Raw genomic sequence first — 26358 nt, 5'->3', positions numbered from 1 at the left:
ATTCTACCTAGTTTTTTAAAGTAAGGTGTAGTGTGGGTCATAAAAGGGGGCAATGAAAGGCTTGCAATGTTTAGAACATTTTATTAAAGTACAAAATTGTTGGAGTTAAGCTAAATAGAAAAACATAGTAAATATTTACAAAAACATTGATAACATCACTCAAGTAACAATACACAAACAATGCAGAGAAAGGTCTTAAAAGGTTTACATGTTGAAATTATGAAGATTTCCCAAAAGGATTCTAATGGTTCACTGCTGAGAATGGTTTTAATGTCATATGTAAGATCTCTGAGCAAATGATATCCCCTACTCTGCTATACAGTACTTCCTAGATATTAATCCTTTGGGAGATTCTGACTTAGAGGCAGCAGAGGGGACAAGTCAAGAGTTGAGACAGTCCTGTGGCTGGCCTGATATTCTCATCCTGTTGACTGGGTTGAGGTCATGCAGATACAGTCAAGGTAATTTTCTTCAGCTTCTGATGATTTTCAGGAGGATATAAGCAATTTCTCATTCTTTGAACAAAAATTCAGTACATAAAGGCTGAACAGAAGAGTACTGGATTAGAACTATCAAGTTCTATTTGATGGACTATTATCAATAAAACAAAGATAATATGGAATTTATCATGCTCTATTTCATATTTAATGAAAATAGGAAAGAAGGCAGAGTGATACTTTTAAATCAAAGTGCTCTAGTTTTAGCTTAATGAATGGTCAACAATTTCCTGAAGTGACCACCTCACTATTACTAGAGTCCAGAAGAATTTAAAATCAGACTTTAAAGACCAAAGAAAACAGATGTAACATACAAAGCAGAGAAGAAAACAATGCCCAGGAAAGAGTCACTACTCACTTTGCTGATAGTTGTATATTAAAATACCTTCCCAAAACTAATTCAGAGGAGAGGAATTTAAGAATTTTAGGTGACTTTAAAAGCAGTCTTGGGCTCAGTAAGACCATTCCTTAAAATAAACACTTCATGTTTTAAAACAAATCATCTTCATCTGACTCTTCGAGGTACTTTATAGGTTTCTTCGCCCGTCCAGATTTTGCTCGAGGAGCCACAGCTGAGTCCAAGTCCAGATGAAAGTCATCGCTCTCCCCCTTGGGTTTCTAAAGAGGAATGTCAAGTAATTTGCATAATGTAAACATGATAGCATAATTTCCAGACTATAATTCAAAGAGTTTTCTACCTTCTACTAAGTAGTAAGAAATAGATCTAAGGAAACTATCCCATTGATATTTAAAAAAGTGCCTTACTTAATTTTTTTTGGCACTAGGGATTGAACTCAGGGGTGCTTTACCACTTTTGCTGGGATTACAGGTGTGCTCTACCATATCCAGCCATATTTAATTTTTCTCATAGCTAAACTATCCATAGCAAAAACTAATGAATTTGAGATTTGAAATTCTTAAAAATATATCAAATTAACAGGAAAAATGTAGTTAGGTAGTTCAAAACATCTAGAGTAAAAAGACTAAACAGGAATAATACCTTGCTTGCGGCTGCTTTAGAAATGACTTTCTCAAAATTACTGTCAGAATCATCAGAAGTGGATGGCTTCCTTTTGCGTCGATTCTTGGTTTTGGCAGGTTCAGGCTTTTGAGAGACATCAGAGTTCAAGTTTGGATCCTTCTTGGTTCCTTTTGGTGCAGCCCTTTTTTTGGGACCAGTGGTGGAGGTGGAAGACTGACCTGTAAGTCAATACAGGAAATCATCATGGCTGCTCTTAGGGATGAAGTATTCTCATTGTGAGCTTTCTTTTCCTTTCCTTCCTCCTTATTATTATTATTATTATTTTTTGGCAGTACTGGGGATTGAACCCAGTGGGCTCTACCACTGAGTCACATCCCTATCCCTTTTTATTTATTTTGAGACAGGGTCTTACTAAGTTGTCCAGGCTGGCCTGTCACTTGGGATCCATCTGCCTCGGTCTCCCAAGTAGCTGGGATTGTAGGTGTACACCACTGTGCCCAGCTCATTTTGAACTTTCTTTAACAACTTGAAGACTATATGTGACACAGAAAAAGATAATCTAATACAGTTGAAAATATCTGAGAGTAAGCCTATTAACTAGCTCATTTGACTATAAAAGATCTAAAACTGCTTCCATTTGGAAAAGTTTGATTTTAATATCAATAGTAGTAAATTTTTTCTGGGCCAGTGGTGAACACCTATAATTCAGTGTCTCAGGAGGTTGAGGCAAGGCAGGAGGACTGTAGTTTGAGAGCAGCCTAGGCAAAGTAGTGACACCCTGCCTCAAAATAAATAAAAATACTGGGGATGTAACTCAGTGATAGTGTCCTTGAGTTCAAATCCCATACAAAATAATAATAATAAAAAAGTAAAATTTCAGTATAAAAAAGTTATGCCGACTTGGGAAAGCGAATTAATTTGGTATTAATCTATTTCAAAGATTTAGGCTTACTATTTGTTGTTGTCTTCTTCACAGTCACATTCTTTTTTGAAGATGGCTTCTTCATTTCAGTTTCAACTGGGAGATCAGCTACAGGAGGGCTCGAAGATGATGGTATGCTATCTTTAGTATCATCGTCATCATCGAGGTCAATCACTTCAAATGGAAAGTAAAACAATATATATGAGCAACATATGAAATACATTTACTGCTTTGTCCCTGCTATGAATTCCCATTTAGACATTTTCTGGAACATTTATATTATGTTACTTCATTTTTATTTACTTATTTTTGATATTGGGGATTGAACCTAGGGGTACTTAACCACTGACCAACAACATCTCTAACTCTTTTACCAATTATTTTATTTACCAGCCCTAATTTCTGAATTCTTTATCAGCAAAAAGTTTTTATTTTTTTGTATCTATCATGAAGCATAGTACCTGGAGCAAGTGGTTGAATTAGTTTTAGTATATTAAACGTGGAGTGTATTTATGTGCAAAAACTAAACCGAATGAACGATGGTAATAGAATGCTAATACAAACTCATGTTTATTTTCAAATGAAGTACTTGGATATTATAGTCAAGATTAGAACCTAATTGGACCTGTGAGACCCAGTAAAGTAGATGTCTTAATTATTTTTACTAAATACATACCTGACATGGTATCTTTCTGTGGCTTCAGTTCTTTTTCAGTATGTCTAGAATAAAATATATATATATATATATATAATAAATAATAACATCCTGACAACCAATTCTAAGTATGTCAAATATCAAAGATTATTTAATTATTAAAAACAATCAGAGTTGGGTACAGTGGCACACGCCTGTAATCCCAGCGGTTCATAGGCTGAGGCAGGAGGATCCAGAGTTTAAAGCCAGCCTCAGCAACAGCAAGGCACTAAGCAACTCAGTGAGACCCTGTCTCTAAATAAAATACAAAATAGGGCTGGGGATGTGGCTCAGTGGTCAAATGCCCCTGAGTTCAATCCCCAGTACAAAAAAAAAAAAAAAAACCAGGTTAAGATCTACATTAGATAAGATACATACTTTGGTGAAGTTTTGGTCTTAGGTGGGCTAGCATCTGATGGCACAAAATCTTCATCTTCAGATTTTTCATCAAAGTCTGAAAAATCTTCATCTGAATCCAAATCCATTGTGAATTTGGTTTTTGCTGTTTAACAAGGAAAGAGGGCAAGAGAAATATTTAATTCATAGACTGATGAAACATTTCATGAGCACATAAGCTTCACTTTAACCTCCTAAAAAAGATGCTTCAGTTTTTATGGGCTTAAGTATCCTGAAGTTATTGGCCATAGCATATCCAGCATGTTCTTTGGTCTCCTTACCTGCAGCTCTCCGTGGCTCTGTTTCTCGTGGAGGGACATCAAAATTACTTTCAGTACTGCTCATATCTGATTCAGAATCAGACCAGGGGTTTCTCTTTTTGCCTTTTTTGACAGGTTTAAATGTCAATGTAGTCTGTTTCTTTGCCTTGGTGCCTAGAAAGGAAAAAAAGATATTAACCATACATATATTCTTAGGCTCAGTTTTCTTCATCTTTCATCCACTCATCCTTTAAATATTTATCTAGCACTGTGATGGTGCTGGGAATGTCAATAGTGAATAGAAATAGATACAGCATAGAACTCAATCATTTTATCGCACAAATAAACTCAATATGTTTATGTAAGGAATATGGTATATATCCATAAATATCAGGTTTCTTTAAGAAAGAGATGCTTGAGCTGAGATGTGAAGGTTTAAGAAGCTAATTAGTTGAAGGTGAGTGAAGAAACATTCTAACTCAGGATGTTGCATGTATAAAAGTTCTGGGAAGAAATAGCATACTTAGAAAACTGCAAGTTCACTATTACTAGAAAGCAGAAATTGGGGAATATGACCATATTTGCACTTTTAAAAACAACTTCTCTCAAGTTGCAGTATGGAGACTGGAAAAGGGCAAGAATAGATGTAAAACAATGAAATGTACTGCTGAACTCAAGGCAAGGGAGACAGTTTAAAGTGGCTGCGACTATCTTGAGGGGTACTTAATAGTAAGTTTCCAAGTGTCTCTCATACCTATCCTTTGTTTATGTCCTTCATCTTGTCCCACTAAGATTATAAGTGCAGTTTCCTTACAGGTTTGATTTGGTTTTTTACCTTTATAATCTTTAGGAGCCTATATGGATCTCAGCTTTTCTCTAGATCCCTAAAATGACTAGTATATACTACTCAATTTTTTCTTTATAAATCTGAGGGTTAATTCCATGCTTTCCCACTTCTTGTACCTTCAGAATATTAGATACAACAGTAGGAACATGAATGTTCAAAATACTAAGCTGACCTATTAGTTGTACAGTATAAATTATTTCTAGCTAAGTTTTAGTTAAACATGTGTTGCATTATAAGGTCAATACGTAATGTTGCAAAGCATGGCACACATAAAATATATAAAAAAAAAAACTAAGATATTTCCATTTGCTTTTTAAAATTTTGTGTATAAACTGATATATATGTGTGCCCACAGATTTGAGCACATATATCTATCTAAAGTAGATTTTTAAGAATACATATAGATTCTATATTCAGATCAATCAGTAGGATAGCATTGAGAGTCCATAAATAAATCAACATTTACAGTCAATTGATTTTGAAAAAGGTGAAGATAATTCAATAGGGAAATTAATCTTTCAATGTGGTACTTAGGGGGCTGGGGATGTGGCTCAAGTGGTAGCGTGCTCGCCTAGCATGCATGAAATACTACTTCACAATAAAAATGAATATACTACTGATAAATGTTACTATGTAGATAGATGACCCATGAAAACATGCCAAGTAAAATATGTCAGTCACAAAAGAACACATGATACTAATCATATGAAATGCCTAGCATAGGTAAATCTAGAGATAGTTTTTATTGATTGGTGGGAAATGGGGAGTGACTGATAATGGGTAGTTTCTTTTGGGGTGATAAACTGTTCAAAAACCTCTGTGATTATACTGCAACCATTAAATAGTAGACTTCAAATAGGCAAATTTGGTATGTGAAGATTGGTTAATAGAACTCTTGATTCTGTGTGATATCATTACCTAGAATCCAGGGATGATGTTGAACTCTAGAGATGACCAAGATGTGGTCACTGGCCTCAAGAAACTTTATACTTCAACATTAAAATTGGCTAGAAAGTGAAATTTAATAAATTTCAATGGTGGATGTTTTCTTAGATCTTTTATTTCAACTTTATACTGTTTTCTTTAAAGTGTGGTAATACCTGGTTCTTTTTTCAATTTCTTCTCCAGTCTTTGTTTTAGGCCATCTGGTTCTACACCATCTTCCTTAGAGGTTCCCTCAGGATTTTCACTCTAAAAGACAGCAAGATATTAAAATAAATAAATAAATAAATAAGAATGATCCAGTTCTATATACTGTATTGAAAATAATATAGAATCGAATATATGAATATATATATTGCCAAAGAATGTTTTTCTTTGGGTTTTGGTTAAGAGCTCTTAGGTACAGGTATTATTTCTTCAAGATACTTAAATATTAAAAAACTAGGTGCTTAAGAAAAAAAAAAAAAATCCACTCTCCTCTCCCCAGTGCTAAGGACTGAACCCAGGGCTTGTGCTTGCTTGGCAAGAGCTCTTCACTGAGCTACATCCCCAGTCCACAAAGTATGTGTAATGATTTCGAGAGTATTACCTTAATTTTCTTTTTAATTTTCTTTTCTGCCTCTGCTTTCATCTCTTCAGTAACTCGGGGAATGACTCTTTTTCCTCGTGGAGAAGGCAAAACTTCAGACATTTGTGCTTTTTTCCCCTTTGCCTTTCCCCCTTTCCCTGGTAGTCCTACTTGTTCATCTTGCTTTTCCTTGGCTTCAACAACCTATAAAACAGATGTAAGAACTCATTATTGTGTATAATTAATATGCGATAATAAAGGTAAATAAGTGTGGAAATAGAAAATTGGGTTTTATATGTAATTCTATCACTTAACCTTTCTGAGGATAAAAAGGGGAAACTGTGTTAAGGATAAATCTCTCTCTGTCCATCTATATACACACGCACACATATACATTAATTCACTCGTAGAAAGGATAAGTACATACTGACTAATGTACACTTACCTAATCAACTGATTAGAATAAGGTAAATATTTATACCAAAGTACCATAATATAAATTTGTGTGTTAAGTTTAATTATGAAGTGCAATTATTTTTCCTATGCTAACTCATCCCCAAAATATTTATTTATTTAAGTTGGCTACAACATCTGTATTTTATTTATTTATTTTTATGTGGTGCTGAGGATTGAACCTAGGGCCTCACATGTGCTAGGTGAGCGCTCTACTGCTGAGCCACAACCCCAGCATCCCTATGCCAACTTTTTCCCCCCTTTGTTGGTTCTGGAATTGAGCCCAGGAGCACTCTTCCACTAAGTTACATCCCTAGTCCTTTATATTTTAAGACAGTGTCTTGCTAAATTGCTGAATCTGAATTTGAATTTGTAATCTCCCGAATAGCTGGGATTACAGGTGCTACCATGCCAGCTGTTAAAATAATTTTAAGAAGCAAGTATTATTTGGAAGACTTAAGTAACAAAAGGATCTTCTGAAACTATCTGATTGATTTGCCCCCAAAGAACTGGCTTTGCTTAATTTTAAGTTGTCTTAGGGGACCGGGTAGGTCTTCTTCCACATTTAGGCTCTCTATCTTCTTAGTCCTAATAGGTCTTTCCTATTTAATTTTATAAAAGAGTCAACTCCAGTTCTTTCCTCAAAAACTTCTGGGTAATATGTTCCTGGCCTCATATCCTTTATTCTAAGTAGTATTTAATTATCTGTTTTCTTGTGTTATTTTGGAATGTATCCTTATGCTGCCTATATCCTTTCTATTGTCAACTGTAAAGTTTCATGACAAAAAGAAGTATTGTAGGAACACATTAAAAAACAACAAAGTGCTAGTTATTGATCCCAGGGCCATGTGCATGCTAGGGACGCACTTGACCACTAAGCTGTATCCCTAGACCCTACAATATTTCATAAATAAAAACTTTAAACCACACACCTCCAATTCCTCAATAAAAGCAGCTAAGTCTTCTTTCCACAAATCTGATGGACTCTTTCTCTTTAATGAGTCCAGTTCTTGCTCCTTTAGAAAATTAACAGAAAATTAAGTCAACAAATGTGTATTAATAGCATTTTTATGTAGCCCAGTTTTTACTTTTACCATTATAATAATGTGAAGTAATATGCACCATCCTATCAATAACTTACCTTTTCATTTCTTTGTTTGCACAGTTCATCTTTCTTTTCTTTGGTTAAATACCAAAGGGGCATGTCAAGAAGGTAGTTGAAGGTTGGCCCAGAATCTGTTACAGAGTCACTCTTTTCTGTCTCCTTTTCATTGTCACTCTCTTCATTCTCTTCTTCGTCTGGAACCTAAAGGACAAATTAAAATGTAAAATTAATAGAAAATGTGAAACACAAACATATCAGGTATTTTTATTTTTTTGGGTACCAGGAATTGAACTCAGGGGCATTCAACCACTGAGCCACATCCCCAACCCATTTTGTATTTTATTTTGAAATGAGCTCTCACTGAGTTGCTTAGTGCCTCACTGTTGCTGAGGCTGGCTTTGAACTTGTGATCCTCCTCAGCCACTGGAATTACAGGTGTGCACCACTACACCTGCCCATACCTGGTATTTAACAAAATTGCTAACCAAGAAGTTACCTTTTGCTGGGCTTCTTTCCAGGCCTTCACAGGATCCGAATCATATCCTCTCTGAATAAGAACTTTAATTAACTCTTTTTTAGGCTTATTTTCTATTAAAAGAAAAAAATGAGAACAGAGATAAGGGTTTTGAGCAAGATTTTATGACAAAGTTTTATCACATTGTCAAAAGAATAAAACTGGAATTCAGATGGTCTCTGTTGTGCATATATTTGTACAACCTGGTATATTGCTCAAGTCTTCTCCTTAAACAATTGGCAATTGTAAATTATGAGGGGCAGTCAAATCATGATGGAGGTTATGATCTAATTATAACTCTTACAAGAACTGAAGAGACTCAAACCTTTATTTAGAATATACTTCTACCTAAATTATGCTCCCTAATTTTTTTATTTCTACATTTCTACTACCCATTCAAAGATTGATTTCTCTTAATCACAGCAACACTGTAATCATTCCTTCCCTTTTTTTGGCAATACCTCTCTGTGTCTACTGCAGTTAATTTTTTATACTTTGACCTAAGAGTCACTAGCTAAACAGTTTTGGAGTACTACCTTTAATCAATTAACTTGACAGACTACACATTTAAACTTTCTATATTCCTCAAGAAGACTAGATAGTCCCTAATATTTCCTAATTCCATTCAGCTAAAAACATTCTTTTTCCCCCCTCTAGTCATGTTCAGTTATCACTCATCTTAGCCGTGCCTTAAGCAAAAATATCTGTGAAATAAGGAGGATGATAGGCTAGTGCTAGTTCTTAAGAGTTATTTCTTTTAGTCTTCATACCCCCACTTTGGTCAAAATATTTTCTTCCTCATCACTTAAATCCTGATTTTGTTGCTTATAGAATTTCTTTCTTTCTTTTTTTTTCCTGGTGCTGGGGATTGAACCCAGGGCTTTGTGCTTGCGAGACAAGTACTCTACCAACTGAGCTATACTCCCAGCCCCTAGAATTTCTTTAAAAAAGAAAATTACTAAGACTTGTCCAAGAATTTACTAATCTGATTTACTTGGAAGTCATTTATAATCTTCCTTCCTTTCTTTTTTTTTTCTATCAGGTTTATTCTCTCTTTTTGTGATCAACCAGTTGATATAAGGTATTCTAGCTCTATTTATCCCTGTCTAAATGTCAACTAATCTTAATCTTTTTAAGATGCTTAATCTAGTGGGCTAGAGAAAGTAACTCAGTTGTAGAGGTAGCAGCCTTAGATTCACAAAGCCTTGGATTCAATCTCCAGCACTGGAGTGGGTGTGTATGGAGCGGGGGAGGGGGTACAACAAAAAACCTCAATCTAGGAAAAGCTATCTCTTGAAAACTACAAATAATTAATCAGATATTTAAATGAATGTATATAAATAACTAGCTGAACTAAACGGATTTTTGTCCTCCCTCCTCCCCACCATTGCTCTCACCAAAAATATTTAAAGAAAGTCTAGCATAAGCAATTATTTAAAAAACATACCAATGATTATTTTGCCATCTATTTTCTCTAAGATAAAGCGAGCCTGATTGTTCAATTTAGCAGATTCAGCACCAAGCATTCCTAGAAGCCATTCTTTTCTTAATCCATAATATTTAAGCCTGAGTTCAAAGAAGTCTCTTAGAATATCCAATACTGTGTCATATTTCTTTAAACAGCCTACATGGTCAAAAAGCACCTGGAAAAGGAAAACAAGATTAGAACAAAGAATCAACAAATTTGGTAAACTTCATAAGATTGCTATTAATTCTTAAAATAATCTGAAACCTCTCACAAAATAAGACATATCATCCACGTATGTATAATGTCAAAATATATTCTACTGTCATGTAGAATAAATTTAAAAAATACATAAATTAAAAAAAAAAAGACATACCATAGAGTTGCAGGTGAGACTAGTTTGGAGTTTGAAGACTTTGTGTAGCCCAACTCTCTCTGCCTCTGCCAATTTTCCCTCAGTCATCTTTACAACAAACTTCACAGTGGTATCTGTGTGGTATTCCCTGTAGTCTGTGATGAGAGGGGGTGTCTTCTCAGTGCCATTCAACATGGGTTCTAGGACCTGTTCTTTGTATGTCTGAAGAAAAAAGAAATCCTTTTGTAAGGAATCTCTAAACAGTCAACAGAAATAGTACAAAACAAAAAATCCCAACAAAACAAACAAAAACCACAATTACTTACTTGGGTCCATGTTCTGATGGGAAGTTCTGAGATTTCAATGGTTGTGGAATTAAGAATAGCTATTTCGCCATTAATCACATATTGATTTGGAGCCAGCTCTTCAATAGTACCTTTGAAGTTTTTGTAACTTGGAAGCTAAATTGACATTATAAAAAAGAATGTCTTTTAAATGTGATACTAAAAACAGAAGTCACAGAGGTGTTCAACAAGAAATCTAATTATAAGGTATGAAATAAACTTTACATTTGTATCCTCTTTAAATTGTATAATCCAAACTGAAACCCGAGGAAAGCTAATGTTGCTACCATGCACAGAATAGTTACCATTGGCAAAGGTTCTTCTCCATCCATCAAACGCCTGATGTTATTTACAACTTCACGAACATCGAAGTTGGGAATTTTGCAGGACCACCCAGTACCAATTCCTTCAGCACCATTTATCAGGACCATGGGTATAATGGGAATGTACCATTCAGGCTCAACTCGTTGGTTGTCATCATATAAGAACTTCAATGTATGATCATCTTTTGGTGGAAATAACAACCGAGCCAAAGGGCTAAAGGAAACAATCAAACAATGTTATTGTACAAAATATTTGCTTTCTGAAGTAAAGGGTCACTCTGGGGTTTTTTGCCTGAGCAATTAGAAGTAAGGTCTTTCATTTACAAAGACAGGAAAACTAAGGATTCAGTTTTGGGTTTAATATTTGAAATACTTATTAGACATCCAAGTGAGAAATGTGGAGAGGGCAGTCAGGCATAAAAGTTTAGAAATCAGGGGAGAAGTCAGGACTGGAGATGTAAAGTTATGAGACTGGATGGATGGGAGATCATTTGGGAAGTGAGTTTAGATAGTAGACAGAGATCTGATGAAGGAGCCTGGGCAGACCAGTATTTAGAGCCAGGGAAGATGAGAAGTACCAGCAAAGAAGGCTAATAAGGAAAAGAACTTCTATTGTTGAACAGGCCAAATAAAGAAGAGTTTCAAGGAAGATAGTGATAACTGTGTTGAATGCTGCTGAAAGGATGAAGATAAAAGCTGAAAATCAACTATTTATAACATCCTACAGATTTGTAAAGTGAAATTTCAATTGCAATATTTAGGAAGAATCTAAGTTTTCTTTATTTGAACCCAAAGTCTACCTCAGGGATTTCAACCTTGGCACTACTGGCATTTTGGGCTGAATAATTCTTTGTTGTGAGGAGCTGACATTATTGTAGCATCCCTGGCTTCTGCCCAGTATTTCCTAATTAATTGAATTTTTGTCTCACATCGTTTCAAAACTGGCCATGGCAAGTCACTAGAAATTAAAAACCTACTCACCTGAGCATTGTGAAGATGTATCGAGGGCTAGCAGAATCCTTGCCACCATGTAGGCGGGTACCAAACTGACCAATGGGTTGCAAGAGGTTCAGATTGTTGCTACCCACAAAATTCTGAGCCAAATTGATGATGGTCATCATTAGTGACATCTGAGGAGGAAAAAGATTGATTAATCTGACCAAAAGCCTTTTAATAATACATATTGATTATTGTGACCAAGCCTCATCATAATCTTATAAATCTTAGGTTTATAGTGATTGTTCAAAGATAGATGGCAGACCTAGTACCTAAACCCAAGACTTCCAGTTCCAAGTTCAGGGGTCTTTTTTAAGAGCAATTTTCTTTTAAAATACTTATTTTTTTAGTTGTAGTTGGGACACAATACCTTTATTTTATTCATTTTATTTTTATGTGGTGCTGAGGAGAGAAGCCAGAGTCTCACACGTTAGGCGAGAGCTCTACTGCTGAGCCACAACCTCAGCCCCTCTAATAGCAATTTCTATCTATTAAATCCTATGAACTTGGAAGAAATAGTTTCTCCCCTAACCCTCAGCAAAATGAAATACTTTCACCTTTGTGTCATCAACACTTTGATCATTTCTATTCTAGCATAGATCACTTTATTCGATAGAATGTGCGTTGGCTTTCTGGATAAATTGTGATTATACCTTGAAAGTACATAAAGTATTTTATATTTATTCTTATATACCTGGTACAGGTAGGCATTCAACAAATGTTTGTTGAGTGAATATTTATCAAGTCCTCACTATATTTTGATTTAAAATAGTAAGTAGGTCAACCATTACATTGAAATTTCTAGAAGCTTGTTAGTACCTCACTTCTAATGAGGCTGGCTTTGATGCTCCTGCCTCAGCCTCATGAGCCACTGGGATAACAGATATGTGCCACCATGCCTGTTCAGCACCCTTAATTCTTTAAAATTGTTTTACAGAGTAAGTGCAAAAAATGTAATTCAATGTTATGTAACTGCATAGTTTTACTTATGTCAATGAGTCCATACGAACATTTGTGACAACTTATAACAATTTCCCAGTTGATGGTCATTTTGCATGTCTAAAATTTGACATTGCAAAGTTATATTATGGGCTGTATGTTTACCTCACCATGATGGTATGAGGACATTTCTGCCACTGATCCAGCTAATTGGGCAACCTTCACCTCTCGTTTGTCATTCCTTTTGAAACAAGTAAACAAAACCTTTCTTTGACCAGGTTTCAAACCTGTTAAGATAAAAGAAGGGCAAACATCAGCATTCTCAATTTAATCATTTCTGGGCACAAGATTTCTTCCTTACAAAAAAGACTAACAAACTGGAACTCACCATCCACCATAGATGGGATAGATCTCTCATTATCAGAATTTGAGAACAGGATAAGTTCCTTGTTTATAAAGTCATTATATGTCAAATAAGTGGTAGCTTGCCCATACAAATAATCCTGAAGGATCAAAGAGAATATTACATTATCTGGTTTAAAATAAAACATTGGTCTTAACAATGCTTAACACAAAAATAATAAGCATCATTTCTATAATTCTGAAGCCCCCCAATATAATTATGCACAAGTATTTTATGTTTTAAAGATAATGCAAACTTAATTGCTAAACAGTTAGAAAAAAGGTGCATTTTTAATTATTTTTCCAGGACCAATACATTTATGCAATAGTCTAAATAAGAATATTTATAAAGTCATGCACAGTTTTAATTATGGAGATACATTCTGAGAAACACATTAGCTGATTTTGTCCTTTGAATATCATCACTTATACTTAGACAAACCTATACAGTATGTGTATATAGATACACATGCCTAGGCTAAATGTTATATATTATGCACTATTAATAATTGCATGTGCTCTACTTTTACATGAATGGTAGGTAATTCAATGTCTTTATTTACACCACTCTCGCCACAAACATAAGTAACACTTTGCAGTATGATTTCGTGGCTATGGTATTAGGAGATAAGAATTTTCCAGCTCCATTATAATCTTATAGGACCACTGTTGCATATGTGACCCATCATTGTTATATGGTACATGACTATAGTTATTGATTATATTAAATAAGTTTAATTTGCTACAATATCAATTCTAAAAAGTCTACCACATAGAACATTTTATGGGATATATTTAAAATTTTTACCTCAGGAAGGCCAAGTAACTTTCGCTGTCTTCTATCCTCCATGAAATGAGTTAACCATTCCTTTCGATCATCTATCTGCTTTTTGCTAAACGCCTACAAAAGGATGGGACTGTTAATAATAGGTTCCAAAATATCTCTTCTATAAGAAATAAACAACAAAAAACACTATTTTCTAAAATATCTGGTTCCTTCTCTGGGATATGAGAAATATTCTATTTTATAAAACACTCATATAAAGATCTAAATGTTTCAATTGACCAACATAGTAATTTCTAAAATTAGGGAAAAAAAAATATATATATTATTTATTTATATATAAATAAAATACAACTCAAACTCACCAGGCTGATTGCAGCATCATCTTCAGGCCCAGTATATTTAAATTGAATACGATGTCTTTTCATATCTGCAAAGTATTCCTTAGCTTCTTTTGATGTACTGGTGCCCAAACCTACAAACCAAGGATACCACGTTACCCCATATAATCATGCATAATGGTATAAAACAAAATAAACAATTTCTATGAATTCCATTACAAACCTTTGTAATACTTGACTTTCCATTTTTTATGGTTTGGAGTAGAACTTTTCCATTCTTCAAATTCAGGAAGGCTGTAGAATGCAATTTCTTGCTTGTTTTTAGATACCTATGGAAAGGACACATTGTAAAGTGGCTTTACACACTGTGGGCTCACCTGCATACCAACATATATCATTGGAGATTCAGGTTTGAGGAATAGAGTCTTAGAATGTCTATTTTTGTATCCTAAAAATTAGTATACCTTTACAATGGGAGTGATAAATTCCTCCAGAAAACGATGTCGCAGAAGAGAGGGCCAGTTGTGATGGATAAAATTAATCAGCAAGCCTTTGATATGGGAACCATCTTGGTCCTAGAAATATTTAAAAAGCCAAAGCATAAAAGAACTGTTTAGAAACTTTAAAAAAGTGTTTAAATCTAAACTCACTTATGCTGTATGTAATATACACATGATATGAACATATCTAATTAGATATTGGTTGGAGATAATGAATAAAGCTCCTAGTTATAAAGTAATTTGTCTTTATGGTGGGAAAGCAATGTAACAGTAAGACATTAGCCAGTGTGGTGTGTACACCTGTAATCCTAGTTACTCAGGAGGCAGAAGGATCACTTGAACCCAGTTTGACACCAGCCTCAGCAAAATAGTGAGACTGTCTCAAAAAAGCAAATAAATGACAAAAAAATTTTCTTAATTTAGTTTAACAGTTTAAAATATTTGATAAGGGCTGGGGATGTGGCTCAAGCGGTAGCGCGCTCGCCTGGCATGTGTGTGGCCCAGGTTCGATCCTCAGCTCCACATACAAACAAAGATGTTGTGTCCCCCGAAAAACTAAAAAATAAATATTAAAAAAAAAAAAAATTTGATAACAAATCTGACCTGATCTGTCATAATCATTATCTTCCCATAACGAAGAGTCTTTAATGAATCTTCATCTTCATAGTTTTTTTTATACTGAAGACCCACAATTTTGATGATATTGTTAATTTCAGCATTTTCCATGATCTGAAAGACACATACCAAAAGAGTAGTTTTGTTTATAAATTTGAAAATAACAAATAAGATGCTTGAGTTTTTGTAAGCTCCTGTATTTTGAATTGTTAGTGTATTAAATCAGAAATATCTAAGTCTGTAAGTCAGAAATATCTTTAAGATATGCTACAATATATATAATTTTTTTTTTTTTAGAACCCAGGTCCTCACAAATGCTAAACACACAAAATAACAACCTAAGATTCATTTCAAAACACTCAATGAGAAAATGGAGTAGAAACATGAAATCTACATTATAAACTAGATTTAAATGCTAAAGTTAGTTTTATACTCTACCTGTTTATGAGAGGCTTCTCGGACATTGAGTATTTTTCCTCTAAGAGGGAAAACACCATACTTGTCTCTCCCTACAACACCAAGGCCTGAAACAGCTAAAGTTTTGGCTGAATCTCCCTCAGTCAGGATAAGTGTACACTCAGTGGAGTTTCGACTTCCTAAAGTAAAAATACACAAATTAATTTTAGCACATTTAGTTCAATCCCAAATATTATGTTAATAACCTTGTAACAAAACATATGAGTTAGAAATGCAATAATAAATTGGCTTAGGAGTAAAATGAGACAATAATTAGTTACATATTTTGGTTAAAATTCATAGTAAATAAAAAATACCAAAAATACCATGCCCCTACCTTATCCCTGGTTTCTCTGTCTTAAAAAAAAAAAAAAAAGGTCCTAAGGGCAATTCCTTTTTTTTTTTAAGTTGTTGATGAACCTTTATTTTATTCATTTATTTATATGTGGCGCTGAGAATCGAACCCAGTGCTACACACATGCTAGGCAAGCGTTCTACCACTGAGCCCCAACTCCAGCCCTCCCTGTTATCTATAATCAACCATGATCCTAAAGTATTAAATGGAAAATTTCAGCAATAAACAATTCATAAGTTTTAAATTACATACTGTTCTGAGTGGTGTGATGAAACCTCACAGTTCCACCTAGGTCATGAATCATTAGTTTGTCCAGTATCCACAATGTGTCTGTTATCTATCTACTTGTTAGTCTTTTTTTTTGGTACTGAGGATTGAACTTAGGGGGCACTCAACCACTGAGCCACATCCCCAGCCCTATTTTGTATTTTATTTATTTATTTATATTTTAAAAAAATATTTATTTTTTAGTTGGACACAGTACCCTTATTCATTTATTTTTATGTGGTGCTGAGGATCGAACCTAGGGCCTCAAACATGCTAGGCAAGTACTCTACCACTGAGCCACAACCCCAGCCCCCCTATTTTGTATTTTATTTAGAGGCAGGGTCTCACTGAGTTGCTAAGCACCTCACCATTGCTGAGGCTGGCTTTGAACTCACGATCCTCCTATCTCAGCCTCCCAAATTGCTGGAATCACAGGCATGCAACACCACACCTGGCTAACTTTTTAGTCTTTTAATAGCTCTCTTGGTTATCAGGTCAACGGTCTTGGTATCCCATTGCTTGTATTCAAATCCAAATGCTATACCACAATGCCTATATCATTCACAATGCCTATATAAAAACCGTTAATATCTTACATCACAAGAAGGGAAAATACAAGATATAATAATAATGGAATAGCTTTTTTAAAAAAAATATTTTTAGGCTGGGCTCAGTGGTACTTGCCTGTTATCTCAGCAGCTTGGGAGGCTGAGATAGGAGGATCTAGAGTTCAAAGCTAGCCTCAACAATGGTGAGGAACTAAGCAACTCAGTGAGACCCTCTCTCTAAATAGAAAATAAGGCTGGGGATGTGGCACAGTGGTCAAGTGCCCCTGATGAGTTCCTCCCCAGTACTCAAAAGTACATTTGTGTGTGTGTGGTGGTGCTGGGGATTGATCCCCTTGTACATGCAAGGCAAGTACTCTACCAACTGAGCTATATCCCCAGCCCCTTATAGCACATTGTTATAATTGTTCTATTTTATTATTAGTTACTACTATTAATCTTTTACTGTGACTGTATTATCATATATGTGTGTGTGGGGGAGATAATATATATAGGGTTGGATAATATTAATGGTTTCAGGTATCCTGTGGGGGTGGGAGGATGTGTCTTAGAATACATGCCCTGAAGTTAAGGAAGGACTACTAGATCTAGTTTCTTAAATTTCTCATAATACTTATATTGCTGCTAAATATCAGTTTGATATTATACTGAAAATATTTACTAGGGTTAGATTTGACCCATTCTTGCTTTATATCTACCCCAAATCATCTCAACATTGTAACAGCCCCAAACTGAAAATGAACTAAATAACAGAAGATTGGTTGATTTTTTTAATTAAGTAATCTGTTGAATATTAAATGTCAAAGGGAAAATATCCATGGTATTCTGGTAATGAATAAACAACTGAAGTATGAGATTTAAAGTTTGGAAACATTATTAAACGTGTACCTGCATCATTGGCATCATCAAGTTTTGGAATTCCCTTGATTCTGTTATGCTTTACAGCTGAACATTTCTTGTTTAACTGAACTTGGGCCTTAAATTTCACCCAGTTTAGTACGCTTTCTACAATACCACAGCCAATTGCCTGAAAACAAGAAGATTCATATTAGGAAAAAAGAATTCTTTCTGAATTCTAGAATACAGCCAAGTGCAATGGAGCATGCCTGTAATCCCAGTAGTTTGGGAGGCTGAAGCAGGAGGATCTTGAGTTCAAAGACAGCAACTTAGTGAGTCCCCAGACAACTTAGAGAGACCCTGTCTCTAAATAAAAACTGTAAAAATACAAGTGGCTTGTTGGTACATACCTGTAATCTCAGTGACTTGGGAGACTAAGGCAGGAGGATCACAAATTTGTGGCCAGCCTCAGCAACTTAGCTTGAGACACTGTTTCAAAATTAAAATGACTGGGGTACACATAGCTCACTGGCAGAGCACCTATGAGTTTACTCATCAGTACAAAAACAAACAAACAAAAATCTAGAATACGAATGAGCCCCCAAGAAAATGAACAATAATTTAAAGATTGAAAAGCGAAGAGAATAATTTCCGAACAGAGGTTAGAGGTTAGTACATTGATTTTGTGATCTTTCTGTTTTAGGTTATCACCAGTGAGGGAAGCAGGTTCTTCTGATTAATTTAATAAATATTTACTGTGTACTTATATTGTGCTAGGTGCTAAGATGGTACTTGTTCTCATGGGGTTTAATGATAGAAATAAACGAGAAGAGTTATGATTAAATAAAAAATTTGCTAAACAATAATATAGGTTCACTGCTACATTGGAACCAACTTGGGCTCCAAGAGTAGAAAATAAAGGCTCTGAGGAAATGGAATTTGGACTTCCTGAGTGGAAGCTATTGAAAGATTTCAAGAGGGTAAAAACAAAAATGTGTGCTCCGACACAAGAAGGTCATTCAAGAGCATTAAAGGGCTGGGGCTTGGACTGAGTGGTAGAACGCTTGCCCAGCATGTGTGAGGCACTGGGTTTGATCCTTAGCACCACATAAAAATAAAACAAATAAAATAAAGGCATTCTGTCCACCTACAAAAAGATGAAAAAAAAAAAAAAAAGAGCGAGCGAGCATTGCAAAGAAAAGCCTGAAACAATAAGAAAATTAAGAACCTGTTATAATAATCCATAAGAAATAATGGTGGGAGACTACTAAGATATTCAAGAGATGATTCTTGTTTAGAGGTAGATAATGACAAGGATACCACCTTTTTTGGGGTACTAAGTATTGAATCCAGAGATGCTTAACCACTGGGCCACATCCTCAGCCCCTCCATACCTTCATAATTTTTTTCAAAATTTGAGACAGGGTCTTGCTAAGTTGCCCAGGCTGGACTCGAACTTGCAATCCTTCTGCCTCAATCTTCCCAGTGGTTAGGATTATAGGCATGCATTACAGTGGGTTTTTACTAAAACAAGAAGTTGCTGTTGCTTTTTTAAAATTTCCTTTTCAGATTGGGAAGGCTTGAAGAAGTACAGTATGGGAGGAATCATTTCGGCAGAGTTGAAAAGGCAATTTTTGGGGGCTGGGGATGTGGCTCAAGCGGTAGCGCGCTTGCCTGGCATGCGTGCGGCCCGGGTTCGATCCTCAGCACCACATACAAACAAAAGATGTTGTGTCTGCCGAAAACTACAAAATAAATATTAAAAAAAATTCTCTCTCTCTCTCTCTAAAAAAAAGAAAAGGCAATTTTTGATTTTTATTTCTTTTTAAGTACTCACAGCTTTGATGAATTTTTCACTTAATTGGCATGTTGATCCAAAGCTCTTGGCTTGCAAAGTCATATTTTCTTTGGTCTGAGAGTCAAAGGTTGGATTTTCAATTAAGGCATTCACAAAAATCCACATGTGATTTTTCACCTGCAGTAAAAGTTGATAAAGTCACTAAAATGTCCTAATGATTTACTTAAAGATTTTCTTCTCCCTGGACTTTAGAAAAAGAGAACTGCCAAAATACCATACCTGATGTGCTTTTACTGCAACACCACCCTTGTTCTTCTTCTTCACTACATCAACAAGTTTAGTCACAATCTGATCAGCTACATAATCAACATGTCTGCCACCCTAATGAGGAAAAACCCCAATCTGTTAAAACTCAGCACCCTCAAATTACAACAATAATCAAACACTTAAAAATATGTAGCTTGGATTCTTTATACCAAGACAGTCAAATATTCAAGTCTATTTCATTTATTAATAACAAGAACATAAAACATTACCTTGGAAGTAGCAATGCTATTGACGAAACTAATTTGCTGAAAGCCTTTTTCACTCATTGTTAGGCACACCTCCCACCTGTGGTTTACTTGTTCATGTATTACTTTCAATGGGTTGCCAGTTTCATCTAACTTATCCTTCAAATACATATCCACATAACTGCGGAATCCTTTTACCTATACCGAAATTAAAGGTAACAGTATTATTAAAAGTTATAACAAGTAGGGCCAATAACATTAAGAAGATTTTCCAAAACCAATGGGAGAATGGTCACTAAAGAGCACAAAAGTATTTATTTTAGGTGTTTCTTTGGGAAAGAAATTCCTTCAGTAATTTAAAAATGAGTTTATTATTTCATTATTGTTTTTTCAGGAACAAATATAAAGTGATCAGAAAAACAAATATGAGGAAAAAAAATCAATTTTGCTCAACAATGATCACAGATTCCCTTATGTCCTTAATTAACACTCAAGAAAATACTCACTGGCAGCTTAATTCCATTAAGAAAGACTTTGACATCTTTAGTGGATCCAGCAATATCATATGCTCTTCTAACCATCAATGCAACAATATCTTTGTCGAGGCTTTGCATTTTAAACTTAGACAAATCAGGCTGGAAGGTGATACAGGTATAATCTTCTCCATTAAAAGGCTTGAGCTCCATCTCACCAGCCCGTCCCATGTTATCCATCCAAGTCTATGGAAACAAAAAATAGGAAATTTAAAAAACTCAAATCAGGGTTGGGATTGTGGCTCAGTGGTAGAGCACCTGCCTAGCATGCATGCGACACTGGGTTTAATTCTCAGCACAGCATATAAATAAATGAATAAAACAAAGGTCATCAACATCTAAAAAAAAAAAGATATCTATTTACTTGCCTGTTTGAACATTTTCTTGTATTCTCTACTGGCTGTTTCCACAGTAAACTTGGTACTGAATATATTACATAATTTGGCTCCATAGCCATTTCGACCACCTAGGCAAATAAATTAAAAATGCTACTTTATTATCTCATCGACAACTTTATTTCTTAATTACTGGCAAAGCTTTTTAGTTAAAAACATTTATTCTCATATTTTTAATCTTCATGCTACAGTCATTTAAAAAAGTGACTTTTTTTCCAGCAACAAATATGTTCTTCATTTTCCTTCAGTCCTTTACCTGTTACTTTCTTTTCATCATCATCATAGTTACTAGAAGTTAAGAGTTGTCCAAATATAAGAGCTGGGACATACACCTTTTCAACTTTGTGTTCAACAACAGGAATTCCTTTTCCATTATTCCATATGCTAATTAAATTGTTTTCTCTAAGAAAAGAAGATTGAAAACTTTATTGTAAAGACAAATGTTAAACTAATACTTATAATTTAAAAATATTTAAATACCATTATTTCTAAAATATATAAATTTATAAGTCTTAATTTCATTATGACTCTTTTCATATATGCCTTCTAAAATTGAGCATGAAAACCTTTTCTTTCATGCTTAGTTACTGACACACCTGAAATAGGAATGGGAGTGGGGGATAAAGGGAGAAACCTTTCCAACATCTGTGTAGACACTGATAATATTGAAAAAATATAAAATTTAAAAAGGTTAGGATAACAAAGGGAAATGAATTATGCCCAATGGAAAGAACAAAATTTGGAAACAATATTATACCACTTCTTTTTTGTGCTACTGGGGGGGTGAAACTCTGGCTCACACATGTTAGGCAAATATATCTCTAGTACATGCCACTTTTAGGAGGATCATCTGTATATACTTAGTTCCCTTAGCTTTCTCAACCAACAAAGCACACTGTGAAACATAAGAGAAAAACATTATCCATCAAAAACTTTCCTGCTTGCCAATAAAATGCTGAAAGCTTACTTGAACTTATTTCTCTTATTTTAGGATAATTCTCAGAATATTTAAGTTATAATGGAACATATACTATGGTTCTTATTCCAAGTAGTATTTAAAAAAGAAAGACTAAAACTAGCTCAACATTTTTTGAAAGATTATGATACTAAGCATTTAGAAAGTGTTGAGTAAGTAATCATTAGCACATTACCAAAAATAACCTTAAGCCTGGGTGCAGTAGATCACACCTATAGACCCAGTGACTCAGGAGACTGAGGCAGGAAAATCTCAAGTTTGAGGCCAGCTCCTGTAACTCTGAGATCTTTTCTCAATGCCCCTGGGTTTTATCTCCAGCACATAAATAAATAAATAAATCATAAAAATCCAAACTGTAAGTATATTTTATGTGATAATTGACCTGGCTAATAAACAGGTGAAACAAGCACCCAACCACCCATGAAGGAATACCAACATTTAAAACCTGAAATGTTAGATCAAATTCTTCTCTATTGCCACCTGCTGGTTTGCTGTTTGAGTTGCATTTTGAGAAAAAAATTTAAATTCTGCAGTCATGAATGCTTGGAGTAATTATTGGAGATGTTTGAGACATATTTAGAGATTAAGTGTCATAATGTCCGTACTTTAAAATGATTCAGGAAAAAAAATACAGATTAAGTAAACATGAAAAAATGTGGACAACTAGCAGGGTGTGGTGGTGCACACCTGAAATCCCAGTGACTCAGGAGGCTGAGGCAGGAGGATTGCAAGTTCAAGGTCCTAATCAATTTGGTGAGACCCTATCTCAAAATAAAAATAGGCTGGTGATGTAGCTCAGTGGTGAAGTGCCCTCAGTTTCAATCCCCCCTGCCCCCCCCCCAAAAAAAAAAAAAAAAGTTGACAACTATTGGATCTAGGTGGTAGGTATTCATGTTATTTATTATTCTGCTTTTCTGTACTTCTGCAAATCTTCATTTGAAAAACAGCCAATTCCATTAGCAACCAAAGTAAATGCAAATAACAACAATGAGGTATTTAACAGAACTTACGGGTCAATAGTGACTCTAATACAAGACATTTTTGGGTCCCTTTGTTTGTTGTCTGCAGCATTAACTGAAAGAAAATAAAATATACATTTATAAGAAATTAAATCTTTAAGATGTGGGAAGAAAGCTGGATGTGTTGGCACATTTCTATAATTTCCAGTGACTCTGGAGGCTGAGGCAGGAGGACTGAAAGTTGAAGGCCAGCTTTAGCACAACTTACTGAGACTGTCTCAAAACAAAAGGGCTGGGGATGTAGTTCAGTGGAAAAGCACTCCTGGGTTCAATCCTCAGAACCAAGGGGAGAGAGTAAAATGATGTATAAAAAACAAATCCCAAGTAACAAAAAAGTAGTATTAATAATTGGTGTTAATTTGTAGCAATTTTTGTTCATAGAACTATTTCTAGGAAAAAACTCAACTTCTTGGACTTTAGTAGACTGCCTCACTTTTGCCAACTAATTATGTGAAATCACAGGAGGTCTGGCTACAGAGGATTTGACAGAAATGATATTTCTTATGAAGGACTTGACCAGTATACTTGTATGAAAAAATTTACTCACCTAGAATCTCATCAAAGATTTTGTACAAACCAGGAACAAAAGTGACTTCCCTATAGTTCATGCCAATGTCTTCATCGTAAACCCACATTTGCTAGAAATAGGACAAAGAAATAGGTATTTTTTATGCTACATTAGTTGTCATCATTACTATAAAGCCTTCTAAATGAAATACTTGTACATAAATACATACATGAACAATAATAGTTAGGCCAGTGATACTATTAACTGCAAACTAAAATAGAAATGTATGTATTTCAACTAACTAATTGCACTTAATTAGCTTGATTTTACCTGGGTCACTAATTCCACAGAGCCAATGTAAGTATCTGGGCGGAGCAATATATGTTCCAATTGCGTTTTCTTCTGGTAGATTCTTTCAATAGACAGTCTTTTCTTAGCATCTTCATTTTTCTTAATTTTGTTCACTTGCATATTTTCATTTATAGGCTAGAATTTAAAAAAGAAAAATAAAAGAATTTTCCATCACAAATTTATTGGAAACAATGAATAAAATATGTACCACGATACACTAGAACACACTATGTCATAAACTGGTATCTGTGAGTGTGTATAGGTGGACTTGACAAAAGTTTGGAACAAAAATGGCAAATAAGTTAGGCGCAGCCAAGGCTCCAGGTGTCGGTTTAAAAAAGACATTCTAGCCAGCAGGGCAGTGGCAGGCCTACAATCCCAGGGATTAGGGAAGCTGAGACAGGAGGATCACAAGTCCAAGGTCAGCCTCAGCAATTTAGCAAACCCCCTGTTTCCAAATAAAAGGGCTGGAGTTGTTGGCTCAATGGTAAAGTGCCCCGGGAGCACTTATCTCATCAAGTGCATCTGACATGGAAACTTCCGGAACAAAGTTTTATTTAAAAAAAAAATTAATAAAAATAATTTAAATAGTTTTAGATGGGCAGAATGCCTTTATTTTATTTATTTATTTATTTATTTATTTATTAACGTGGTACTGAGGGTCGAACCCAGTGCCTCACACATGCCAGGCAGGTGCTCTGCCACTGAGCCTCAGCCCCAGCCCCAGCCCTTGGACAAAGTTTTTGATGTCCAAGAAAAAAAAAAAAAATGCACCCGCTTCTTTCCCTTATTGCACATTTACTGAATGCTTCCGCTATCCCAGGCAAATGATGGCATTTTGGGATGCCATCGACTCGACCCCTAGGCCACGTGAGCATTTTGAACACAGAAAGGGCGCTTTTTTGGGGGGAGGGCGGGGGAAGCAAGGGGTTCCGCCAGCTCTTCAATGGGAACCGCTCACTGCCCTTGCTCTGCACCTTCCAAGATGGAAGGCATTCAGTGTCCTTTTCAGCCTGAGGGCAGGTGGGCAAAGGCTACAGCCTTCCAGAGGTGAACCCCGCCCCTACGAACTGTAACATCCTAGAAGGGAGCTGAGCCGATAAAGCCTCACTACCCGCTGGTTAGGGGCTTCAGCCTGTTTGTGATGCCCAGGGGCCAGAGATGGGGGTCGACACCAAAGATGGGTTCCCAGACCTTCGCAGGCGGGTCCACAGTCCAGGAGCCTCACCCCTCACCGGCGGCCAGAGGCTCCGCCACCCGGTCCCTTCCGCGAGCTCTACCTGCAGTGGTGACACCTCCATGGTGATGGTCGTGAAGGGGCTCGAGAACCCCGAAAGCGACTAAACCGGCGGGATCCACGAGACGATCAAACACCCGGACGCTCCTCCACAGATGCGCGTCGGTTAGGAGAGCGCCTCAAGTGTCTCTAAAGCCTTCGCCTAGCCCGCCCAAATCAGATAATCCAATCACTGGTTCTTTCTCACCGGCTCTGTCTAGAATAACCAATCGCAGCTGGTATTTTATCTCTACGAATGAATGTCTGAGTAGGCCAGTCGGTTCGAACGAACCTATTAGGCGAGGGAGGCGGGACTAGGGTTTTTTTTTTTTTCAAAATGCACCACTCGGAATCGTAGCACAGAGACTGACAGGCAATCTGGCCACTGGGGAGGAACCGTTTATTCTCTTCTTGCCGAAAACGGAGGCGAGCGGGAGCTTCTACAGCTCTTCTACAGGAGGGGGCTTGTCTTGAGGTGCCTGGCCGATTAGAGAAGGGGAGAAAGGGGTGTGTATTTCCCAGCAACTACGAATCTACTTCCGATCCCTGAAATGCTGCGTTCTGAGGTCGTTAGCAAGAAGAATAGGCGCTCCTCCATTTTTCTGAGGAAACTGAACGCCGGCTTTCTTTGCAGGGGGTCTGGCCATTTGGTGAAGCAAACAGGTTTCCGGTTTCTGCTTCAAACCCGCCCAACCCCCAATAACTTATTTGCAAAGAAAAAGAAATTCTACGGTTGTGGGTTTGGCTTCCATATAACGGAAAGATGTCCAGAGAGGATGCAAACTAGAGGGCAGCGTTCAAATCGCCAGCAGAGCCGTGTTGGGGAAGAACTGAGACAATATTTATGACGGTGGCCTCCCGAGCTGAGGGCGAGTTAGGGGCCTTCTTGGGGCTGAAACCTTTTCCTCACACAGCCGGTGAGATACCCCTACAGTTCTTGTGACTTTTGCTCTCCTCGAGAACTCTTCAGGCCAGAGCAACCGTGCCAGTTTGAGAGGAAATGCCAAAAGTGGACTGAAGTTTGACCAAACCGCCCCCCCCCCGCCCCCGTGTATAAATGTTCGAGTGCAGTTATATTTTCTTTGTCAGTCCACGTGTTAAGACGACCAGGAGGGGGGAAAAAAAAAAAAGATGGCCCTTACAAAATACTAGGGAAAAAAATAATAACCGCACGATATGAATGTCTACTAATTCCATCAGAACCACTTCCGTTCATTACTCCCTTAGTCCGCCTGGGTTTCAAATCCAGCTTGTCAATTTGCTAG

General features: G+C 36.1%; 1 protein-coding gene across 1 annotated transcript; it reads right to left on the bottom strand.

Annotated features, from left to right (window-relative positions):
• Positions 1–751: 751 nt before the first annotated feature.
• Positions 752–25193, bottom strand: Top2a (DNA topoisomerase II alpha). The gene is made up of 35 exons (XM_076869574.2): positions 25098–25193; positions 23797–23952; positions 23506–23596; positions 22950–23013; positions 21220–21365; positions 20937–21034; positions 20542–20754; positions 20060–20233; positions 19803–19904; positions 19563–19700; positions 17777–17915; positions 15683–15840; positions 15233–15358; positions 14594–14704; positions 14353–14458; positions 14154–14263; positions 13813–13905; positions 12991–13105; positions 12768–12889; positions 11649–11797; positions 10650–10881; positions 10327–10461; positions 10022–10222; positions 9628–9823; positions 8163–8254; positions 7703–7867; positions 7494–7577; positions 6130–6312; positions 5699–5789; positions 3773–3925; positions 3474–3597; positions 3078–3121; positions 2432–2575; positions 1498–1697; positions 752–1115 (listed from the first exon to the last, which is right to left on the bottom strand). Exons 1-35 carry the CDS (start codon positions 25116–25118, stop codon positions 987–989), a joined length of 4605 nt encoding a protein of 1534 aa, XP_076725689.2. The 5' UTR covers positions 25119–25193; the 3' UTR covers positions 752–986.
• Between the last annotated feature and the right edge of the window lie 1165 nt (positions 25194–26358).

This window comes from Callospermophilus lateralis, chromosome 11 (assembly GCF_048772815.1).
Source record: "Callospermophilus lateralis isolate mCalLat2 chromosome 11, mCalLat2.hap1, whole genome shotgun sequence".
NCBI lineage: Eukaryota > Metazoa > Chordata > Mammalia > Rodentia > Sciuridae > Callospermophilus > Callospermophilus lateralis.
The sequence above is the reverse complement of the archived record's forward strand: the minus strand, read 5'-3'. Positions and strand labels throughout refer to the sequence as shown.

Coding starts and splice junctions, on each gene's coding strand:
- Top2a (XM_076869574.2), bottom strand. CDS start 25,118: ATGGAGGTGTCACCACTGCAG. Junction 15,841..17,776: donor TGATGATGCCAATGATGCAG/GTACACGTTTAA, acceptor TTTTTACTTTAG/GAAGTCGAAACTCCACTGAG. Junction 10,462..10,649: donor GAGAAGAACCTTTGCCAATG/GTAACTATTCTG, acceptor ATGTCAATTTAG/CTTCCAAGTTACAAAAACTT.